At 33.3% G+C, this 11,109-nt stretch overlaps 1 protein-coding gene across 1 annotated transcript; it reads left to right on the top strand.

Annotated features, from left to right (window-relative positions):
• The first annotated feature begins 240 nt into the window (after positions 1 to 240).
• On the top strand, positions 241 to 2,290 carry LOC100795128 (mogroside IE synthase). Its single transcript, XM_003554553.5, has 2 exons — positions 241 to 984; positions 1,402 to 2,290. The coding sequence occupies exons 1-2, from the start codon at positions 343 to 345 to the stop codon at positions 2,107 to 2,109; spliced, it is 1,350 nt and encodes a 449-aa protein (XP_003554601.1). The 5' UTR covers positions 241 to 342; the 3' UTR covers positions 2,110 to 2,290.
• Positions 2,291 to 11,109: the final 8,819 nt, after the last annotated feature.

Here is an 11,109-nt window from a genome sequence, read left to right as displayed (position 1 = left end):
GTATGAGTCAACATTCAACATTAATACGGATATTTTTTTACTTTGAAGTTAATGTTGTGGACCCCCTTTAGTATCCGTCCAACATGCAAATAGTACAAAGAAAAGGATACAAAAAACTACAAAACATGCAGATATAGTACAAATTATATATAATTAATAAAGTTCTTTATTCGGAACACAAATCCAATTCAGACTCTTCACGAATTGCTGACTAGTATTAAGCGTATGGCAACACTATGTTTTGTGACGTGCCGTCCACAAATTGTCCTTCTCTAGGTTCTAAGTTCTACCCTTGAATAAAATATCAACCCTCTTCTCTCTTCTCCAACATCACACAGAAAAATGGAGAAGAAAAGCATGGCTAGGAGAGCACATTGTCTTGTGTTACCATATCCACTTCAAGGACACATCAATCCCATGCTTCAATTCTCCAAGCTATTGGAACATCAAGGGGTGAGAATAACACTTGTTACAACTCGTTTCTTCTATAATAACTTGCAAAAAGTGCCACCTTCTATTGTACTTGAAACAATCTCTGATGGTTTTGACCTAGGGGGGCCTAAAGAGGCTGGAGGGTCCAAGGCATATTTAGATCGCTTTTGGCAAGTTGGGCCAGAAACATTTGCTGAGCTTCTTGAGAAACTTGGTAAATCAAATGACCATGTTGATTGTGTTGTTTATGATGCATTCTTACCTTGGGCACTAGATGTGGCTAAGAGATTTGGGATAGTTGGTGCTGCTTATCTCACTCAAAATATGACTGTGAATAGTATATATTATCATGTCCAATTGGGAAAGCTTCAAGCTCCACTCATAGAACATGATATTTCCCTTCCTGCTTTGCCCAAGCTTCATCTTAAGGACATGCCTACTTTCTTCTTTGATGAAGATCCTTCTTTGCTTGATTTTGTTGTGGCTCAGTTCTCCAATATCGACAAAGCCGATTGGATCCTATGCAACACGTTCAATGAGCTAGATAAAGAGGTAAGAAAAAAAAAGTTACATGCATTATTATAAATTATTGTAAAAAATGGAAGAAATATAAATTATTAGATCATATTAGAACTATTAATATTGAAAAAACACATACGATTTTTTAAGTAGTCACGTGATAATTAACTTTTAATTTTAATCATCCATATGATATATTAAGTCATCAATTTTTTTATTATGAGAAAAGAGAACTATAAATAGTTATCCAATTATATGTGTATAGACAAGATTAAAAGTTAATTAGTGATATTATATGATTATTTAAAAAGTTATCTGTATTTTTCTGTTGATGGTTCAAATATAATCTAATGATCTTATTTGTATTTCTCACTTTCTTACAATAAGAAGTATTGTTATTTAATGGGTTTCACATGCGAGTTATATATAATGACTATACATTATTTTTAGATAGTAGATTGGTTTGTGAAGATTTGGCCAAAATTTAAGACCATAGGACCAAATGTGCCATCTTTCTTCTTAGATAAGCAATGCGAAGATGACCAAGATTATGGGGTTACACAATTCAAGAGTGAAGAATGCGTGGAATGGCTAGATGATAAGCCAAAAGGGTCTGTTGTTTATGTATCGTTTGGGAGTATGGCTACCATGAGTGAGGAACAAATGGAAGAAGTAGCTTGTTGTTTGAGAGAGTGCTCGAGCTATTTCTTGTGGGTGGTCAGAGCTTCTGAAGAAATTAAACTCCCTAAAGATTTTGAGAAAATAACAGAAAAGGGTTTGGTAGTGACATGGTGCTCCCAATTAAAAGTTCTTGCTCACGAGGCTGTGGGTTGTTTTGTGACACATTGTGGTTGGAATTCCATATTAGAAACCTTGTGCTTAGGAGTCCCCACAATTGCAATACCATGTTGGTCAGATCAGAGAACAAACGCAAAGCTTATTGCCGATGTTTGGAAAATAGGTATTCGAACTCCAGTTGATGAGAAAAATATTGTGCGGCGAGAAGCTCTAAAACATTGTATAAAAGAGATAATGGATAGAGACAAAGAGATGAAAACCAATGCCATTCAGTGGAAAACTTTAGCTGTAAGAGCTACCGCTGAAGGTGGAAGTTCTTATGAAAATATTATAGAATTTACGAATCATTTGTTACATTGATAAGCTTGATCATGTTCTAAATTAGAAATTCAATAGTGATGGTCTAATTGTCACTTACATTTAAAAATATTTATTTCATGTTGGCGTAGTGAACAATCTACCGCTATTTTGGCATTTTGTCGTAGCGAGAAATAAATTCAAGTTCTATGTTAAGGTAAATAGAGACAAAATAATACCCTAATTTATGTCATGTCTTATTTCTTATTTAAGATATTTATGTTTTTTTTACATACATATTTTGTTTTCTTTCCTTTCAATTTCTTCATAATCAAATTAGAGAAAAGAAAAAATCCAATAATTTTCTTATATCATTGAATTTATACATTAAAATATCAATTATGTGAATATTGTGACACCCATTTACTACATAGTTAATAATTAAATAAATAATTTATTTAAAAATAAATTAGTAAATTTAAAACTTTCATAATCATGTGACAAATGTCATCACATATGTAACTCAAATAAATACTAAAACTGTCAATAAAAATATATTAGCTAATATTTGATCGTACAATTTCTTAAAACATAATGAACTTTAAGAAATAAAAATTACTAATTTAGTCTAAAAAAAATATAGACATAAACAATGAAATCAATCCCGGATATCATAACCCATTAGAACTTTACAATCCCAAAATAAAACTAAAAATAAAAGACAATAAACAAGGGCCTAAGCCTCTCTTTTAATATCATTATCATGATCTTGTAGAGTTTCACCTACAAGGGTGACATTCAGCCAAAACACAAACAAGATAAACAAATGAGGGGTGAGATACATCTCACAAACATTAAAAACTTAGAAAAAACATAAAGAAAAAATATATATTATAAATAATTGTATCACACAAACACACAACATCCACTTCAAATGTCCCATACACATAGACACATGTAGGATGATTCATATTTAACTTATGGATTCACATGCATGTGGTACCATTTTGAAAACACTTTGTGAATTTAGCCTGAGAGTCCATGTAGTCGACGAATTGTCATACAATGGACAATCCGACACTATCACTCTCACCAAGATGACACTGTCGGCAACACATTAGGGTATTCCAGCCTTATAGGGATACTCCAACTCATGTGATTAACATGAGCTAAAAGGAGATTTTAAATTGTCACACCCCAATGTCAGAGTTATACGTTAATTCATTCATGACCTCTCCGGTTAGGTTCATATATAAACATTTTTCACTTTAAAACACTCATACATAACATGATGCATGATTTACAAACAACATCCACATGGTTTATTTCCGACCTTGGAAATTTCTATCCGGAACTAGATTCTCATAACGTTTTCGCAACACATATCATGATGGTATTCACATCTCATACACAATGTATCACATGTCATGACAAGTCAATTTTATAACTTCAAATCCCATAGTTACACTCTTAATATTTTGTCATTCTATAAATAAAATTAGAAAACAATCTCATGTCAAGAATCCTTGTACATACATAAACTTATAACTAACACGTGCATAAACTCTAATACTAATGCACCCCCCGAACCTATTTCAAAGCCATAATATATAAAAATATATACCTTGAAAACATGATTCGTGACCCGGTAGGTATTTTGCCATCACATCGTTCTTATGCTTCAAAACCACTATATGACAATTGCAACATCTTTTAGTAACAATTAAATTTTACTCGTTGTTATGGTTATACACGTATACAAGAAGGGATTTAATTTCAATATAGCAAATTTAACGTATACGTGAGGGAAGCCTTCACTGTCGCGAGAATTGCAGAAAGCTCATAACAATATTACCACAAACAAATTATACATAAATAAAATAAGTCAATCATTTAAAAAATTGTATCCATTGTACATAAACAATCAGACATAATTCACCAAAATCCCTAATTAGCAAAAATGAAGTAAAACACAAATCACATTTAAACACCCATTTAACTAAATCACAACACTTAGTTAATAAACATACTTTAGAGTATTCAAAACCCGCCCAATTGAATCTAAACATTAATCTACTATCATATAATTTGCTCGTGACTCATTGTCACTCATACAATAGAAGACAAAGAGAAAACCCACTCCCCCTTACCTTTATAACGTGATTCCCAAAAGCAAGGCACAAGCCTGATGTTTTTGAGATTTTCTTTTCACTGTTCCTTTGCATTTTTTACGACATTGTTCCCAACGAGAGCAGAAAGAGACAGTGTAAGGAATAGGCTTTTTTTTTATTTATTGAAGTGCATACTCTCTCTCATAAAAAAATCCTAAAGTAGACTAGTTTGTTATTGTTGCACGGAAGTTGGGTTTGGCCACCCCGACTTCCCGTGATCTTTTATTTTTTAAATTAAAATATTTTTAAAATTAAATATTATATTATATAAAAATATTTTTATTTACTTTTAAATTACTTAATTATTAAATTATTATTTGTAATATTGATTAAATTAATTTTTTATTAAGAAAATATACATATAAAGAAAAATATAAAAATTGGATAAAATTAGAGTATAATTTTTTATTTGCGTTATATGTAATTGTGTAGTTAAATTTATGTTCGGTTGATTTTTTTAGATTCTTATAATTAAAAAATAATAAAATTTGTTACTAGTATTAAAATAAAGTAAAAATAACCGTAAAAAAAAATTGATACATCTATCTTATAAAGTAGACAAAATATTCAAATTACAGTAATTGAAATGATAGTAAAAAATAATGAAACATATTAAAAATTATAATTACAACGCAAATATGACAAAACTAATGATGATCTGAAATATGTTATGTAGGATACAATGTCTTCTTCTATTTGGATTGTTGGTTTGCTAAAAATAACCAAAATTTCTATTGTGCAGAATTGTTTCCAATAGTTGGATTGTGTTAACACCTTTAGCACGTCTTCTGTCATTTTTCAATTTTGTTATTTCATATTCAATCAAATTTTATGAGTACTTAGAATGACCGGGTTGTCGAAATAACAATCGTCTAACCAATTGTGATTCGTGAATTCCATTAGGGGGAACCCCTATAGGTGTAACTTGCTTTATTAAATCTTTGAGTTTGTCCATGCCACATCCTGAAGGAATACCAAATCTTATTAGATTAGTTCCAGTAAAGGAGTAACCCAAAAACTCACATTGACGTGATATGTTCCACTTCCCGTTGTAATACATAATTACATCATGAGTAGGAGTGATAGTTGATTGAAGCAGGTTGAGTATAGCATTCGGTGTTCTAATAATGGTACATAATAATTCTATAGGACCAACACACGAGTATTGCTCATTACACATTAACATTGTGTAAACATCATCATCATTTTTCAATTGTAGAGATTGAAAAAAATATTGTTGGCCTGCATCTATGAATGGTTGTTGGTAGTAGATTTCATCCACTAATTGATCGTTGGTTAGTTGAAGGGTGTTGTGCATTCCACACTTGAGTGTATCAAAAGAACAGTCGTTAGGAACTCGCATTGGTGTTGGAGTGGGACTTTGAAAATAAACACCAGTTTGGTTGTGAGTGATTGATCCATTTGAAAAAAATGAAGGCTAATATGGAGTTAGCAATGGTCTGGATGCTTGTTTCTCCCAAAAATGACATAGTAATAAGATTGAATTTGGTTTATGAGAGTATGTTGTGTGAGATTGTGCGTTTGTATTGTGTGTGTGTGTTGTGTTATTTATAGTTGTATGAGTATTTTGTCCGTTGATGTGTATTGGAATCCAATGTTTATTTTTCCCTAGTAACTGATGTAGCAGACATCCATTATAATTTTATAGTGAAAAAAGAGATTATGAGTTGTCCATCTCATGTCAGTTTTATACACGTCTCTAAAAATTAAATGTCTCACCTGCAAAATTGACATGAAATGGACAACTCATAATGCAGAGTGTTGTCAATTTGGATTGTGATTTTTCCCATGTAATTAAAGTAGTAGACGTCCATGATGATTTTCAGAATGAACAAAGAGATTATGAGTTGTCCATTTCATGTCAGTTTTGTAGGTGAAACATTTAATTTTTAGAGACGCGTGCAAATTGCAGAGTGTTGTCAATTTGGACTGTGATTTTTCCCTTGTAATTAAAGCAGCAGACGTCCATGATTATTTTCAGAGTGAATAAAGAGATTATGAGTTGTCCATTTCATGTCAGTTTTGTCGATGAGACATTTAATTTTTAGAAATAGTGTAGTGTAAATTGCAAAGTATTGTGAATTTTGACAGTTATGTTACCATCTCAACTACTACAGTAAAAATGGGTAAACTGAAAATTGTTAATTTAAATTTAAAGGAAAAATTATTTCAATATGTAAAGTGATAACTGAAGACGGACATAAGACATTACATGAAAATCTCAAAGAAGAAATAACTTAGACATGAATGATCTATAAATTACCAATCCCGATTGAAAAATTATTTCAATATGTAAAGTGATAACTGAAGACGGACATAAGACATTACATGAAAATCTCAAAGAAGAAATAACTTAGACATGAATGATCTATAGAAACAACTTAGTCAGTATCACTATCGTGGTTTTTGACCCAACAAGTCTCATATTCATCTGATAAGTCCTCAAGATTAGAGGTTGAGCCATGTTGGTTGCCTGGTGGGTTATTATTGTGACAGATTATGGCAAATAACTCCACAAATGGTAGTGATGGGTTGTTGTAAAAATGTTGAACATTTGTCGAACATCAACATCATCTCGCAGAATAAAAGACGTGTACATATAACGTTGTCCTGACTCAAATATAGGGCACCAAAAGTGGAGATGTTGGATATGTTGTTGTGGGTCAATGTTTAGTTTTTGGTGAACAAGTTCAAGCAATTGTGTAAAGTGTTGGATCAAGTGGCCTCAGAATAATTAAGAAGGGGGGGTTGAATTAATTATTCCTAAACATTTACTAATTAAAGATTACTCTTCTAAGGCTTTTACAAAATTGTTAAGAGAATGAAGTGTAGAAGAGAAACTTAACAGAAAGTAAAAGCGGAAATTAAATGCACAGCGGAAAGTAAAAGAGTAGGGAAGAAGGAGACAAACACACAAGAGTTTTTATACTGGTTCGGCAACAACCCGTGCCTACATCCAGTCCCCAAGCGACTTGCGGTCCTTGAGATTTCTTTCAACCTTGTAAAAATCCTTTTACAAGCAAAGATCCACAAGGGATGTACCCTCCCTTGTTCTCTTTGAACCTAGTGGATGTACCCTCCACTAGAACTGATCCACAAGAGATGTACCCTCTCTTGTTCTCAGTCAAACCCAAGTAGATATACCCTCTAGTTGTACCACAAAGGATGTACCCTCCAATGTATTAAGACAAAGATCTTAGGCGGTTAAACCTTTGATACTTTGTGAATGGGGATACAAAAGAATTTTAAGGCGATTAGTCCTTTGAACACTTTTGTATTAGGGAAAGAGAAGAATCAAAAGAATTCTCAAACTGTGTTGTTTTGAATTCTTTGACAAGGGAGAAGGGAGACACAAAAGAATTCAGGCGGTTAGTCCTTTGTTCTTTTGAAAAAGGGAGAAGAGAGACACAAAAAGAATTCAGGCGGTTAGTCCATGGCGAATTCTTTTTGGCAAAGGGAGAAGGGAATGAAAAAGATGAATAGCACAAGTTTTTGAACAAAGAACTTTTCTTAGAAGAGAAAGTTTTGAACAAAAACTTTTAGAAATATGAAGAGAAGATGAAACAGAAAAACTGTTGAAAGAGATGAAAGAAAATATTGAAAGATGATTGAAAGAAATGATTGAGATGAATTAAATTGTTTCATGCCAAGGTCACATATTTATAGTTTCTTGATGACTCAAGTCAAAACTTGTAACTCTTGGCAATTCCTTTAAAACTAATCACTTAAAAAGATATGACTTTTGAAAGAATCTTCAGAAACAAGTCACTTGAAGAAATGTGACTTTTGGAAATGAATTTTTCGAAAACAGTCACTGGTAATCGATTACCATAAAGGTGTAATCGATTACACATCAACAGATGTGACTCTTCATTTTGAATTTTGAAAATCTTAACATTTTAAAACCACTGGTAATCGATTACTATAATCTAGTAATCAATTACCAGAGAGTAAAACTCTTTCGTAATGATTGTGTGAAAACTTCATGTGCTACTCAATGTTTCGAAAAACTTTTTAATACTTATCTTGATTGAGTCTTCTCTTGATTCTTGAATCTTGAGTCTTGAATCTTGATCTTGATTATTCCTGATTCTTGATTCTTGAATCTTGAATCTTGAAACTTGAAACTTGAAACTTGATTCTTGAATCTTTGCTTGAAACTTTGCTTAACTCTTGATTCTTTGGCTTCATCAAAATAACCTTGGAAGACATTGCTTCCACATAAAGGTTATGACCTTGTTGACCATGAAAGTTTTTGTGTTGTTACTAACGAAGGTGGTGCCCTCATTAGTATTGCAAATTTGGCCGTCGTAGTAAACACAAACATATGCAGTTAGATGACACATTGTGGTAGGGATTGAGATGAAAATTTGAAATTATTATGAATGTCTTTAGTTGTAATGGTATTTATAGAATTTGGTTATAGTTGGGTGAGTCACTAGTTAACTGTGCATTTTGATGAACGGGTAAATGAACACTTAAGCATATTTACAAGGGTCCATAATGTGCAAATTGTAGAGTGAAAAAAACAACTGAGTGAAAAAAAAAATTGATTTGCCCACGTCATGTCAGTTTTACTAGTGTGACATTAATTTTTTTAGAGACGTGTACAGATTGCCGAGTGTTATCAATTTCAACTGTGATTTATCCTTGGTAATTGATGGAGTAGAAGTCCATTATAATTATCAGAGTGAAAAAAAATTGAGTTATCCATGTCATGTCAGTTATACTTCAATGACCAAGACGATGACCAGTCCCACAAGGTGGTGGACGTCGATTACGTTGTGGATTTCTTCTTTCCAGTATGAATGGTTCTTCCACGTCATGATGATGTTGTTGTTCTATGTTAGTAGTTTCAATGTTGGTTGTTGCAGTTGAAGAACTTTGACCTTGTTCTCCAAATGAATGTGGTGCATCAAACTGTTGTAAAGTAGCTAAATATGATGTCGCTGAATTTGGTGTATTGAAATCGATGCCAAATAAATCGGTCATCCATTCATGGGTGTTTGGGGTGACTGACTCGACAGTGTGGCCAAAAGTTTGATGAACATGTGAAGGAGTAGAATACATTGACTAAGGATGTGGAATTTCAAAATGTGTTTGTTCAACACCTGACCCTGCAACATTATGGGTAATTGTTGTGCGTGAATCATGTAGTTGTTGTGCAACAGACAAGAACAAAGTAGTATTTTTCCTAAACCATTCCATGTACGTTGGTGTATGTGTCACTATTCCTTCAACCCATTGCCCAACTAAAACATCATTGCGTTTGTTTTTCCAGATATTAATCCACTCAGCATGGTATTCCATCCAATCAATGTAATGATTGCCTCGCATGTCAATTTGGTGAAGTAGATCAAGATTCATGGAATCATCAGGGATATCTTGTTGTAGTCTAAATTGTAGCTTCACCCGATTTGTTCGATGCCATTCAACAATCGAGAAACAAATAATTGCAGTACGTGCAGACCAAATCTCCATTTCTCTATATGCATGTCTAGGTAGGTATTCTTCAAATCCTCTATATGGGACCCAAGAAAATTGAAATATATGCCAACAAGGCAACATGTTAGTATGTATGTACATATTTAAGGTGCAAATCATGATAGTATTATACCTCATGGCTCTTCATATGATCTATACGAGACCTATATCCGACCAAGTCACCATGAGGTGTGGCCCTATATTCTAATCTACCACCACTCCATCTGAAATGTAAAACATACAAAATCAGTATTCATTGTAATGTTATAATACACGTCATTGAAATAAAAAAATTATATTTCGCTATATGTAAATAACCTTTTAGCCAGTGGAAAAGTTGTTTCGGGTCGTGGGACTCTTGGTGCAATAAAAGGCATGTGGTACCAAGCCCATGACTACAATAGTATGGCACAACCACCCATAGCTTTACCAACCCCCGATGATGCTCGACATAGTTCTCTATACAGGTTTGCTAAACAAGCCGAACCCCAACTATATTTTTTTGTGTTGTTCCAATCATGTAATAGGTTCAAATACATTAAATGAACTCTATTTCCAGGTTTATCAGGAATTAAAGCACCGTTGATCATGTACATTATGTAAGCTCTACACTTGCATTGTAGTTGGTGCATTGTTGGTTCTTCAGGCAATGGTGCACGCAACATGCTTAGCAACCATGTCAGTTTCAGTGTAGCTCATTTACGTGCATTTTCGGGAGGGACTTCCCCTAGTAACTCATGGCATAACTCATCCCAATGTAAGAAGCTAGGTCCAGCCACAACACGACTATCGACTCTAATGCTTAGATGAAGTGCAACATCTTCGAGTGTGATGGTGCACTTTCCCCATGGCAGGTGAAAGGTATGTGTTTCAGGTCTTCATCGTTCAACCAATGCAGTGATAAATGCAGGATCAATTTTACACTGTTTGATTAGGACAATATGTTGGAACTCGATACACGATAATAATGGTATAATTTGTGATTCTGGTTCAGGTATTGTATGATAATAGGAAGTGATTAAGTCATTAATCGTAGTACGTGAATGATGAACGTGTTGATGACATAATAGAGGTTTATGATCCATGAGAATGATGTCAAATGGTAAACCAAATACAAACGATAGAAAATTTGAAGTTGGGTGATGCAAATGTGGTATTGACATGCACCTCCCATCTATTTATCGTTTAAACTGTGTTCAGTTTTGCAAGCACAAATACACTTAAGGTAACTGTAATGCCTCGAGATTCCAAAACACATTTATAATTTGTCTCGTTGTAAGGCCTTGAGATTCCAAAGCACGTTAACACGACTATGGTACTGTGACACATCGAGATTCTAATTCACATGAATCAATGACATTTTTGTGCACACTGTTCACCCACATGT

This window comes from Glycine max, chromosome 19, assembly GCF_000004515.6.
Source record: "Glycine max cultivar Williams 82 chromosome 19, Glycine_max_v4.0, whole genome shotgun sequence".
Classification (NCBI taxonomy): Eukaryota; Viridiplantae; Streptophyta; class Magnoliopsida; order Fabales; family Fabaceae; genus Glycine; species Glycine max.
The sequence above is the reverse complement of the archived record's forward strand: the minus strand, read 5'-3'. Positions and strand labels throughout refer to the sequence as shown.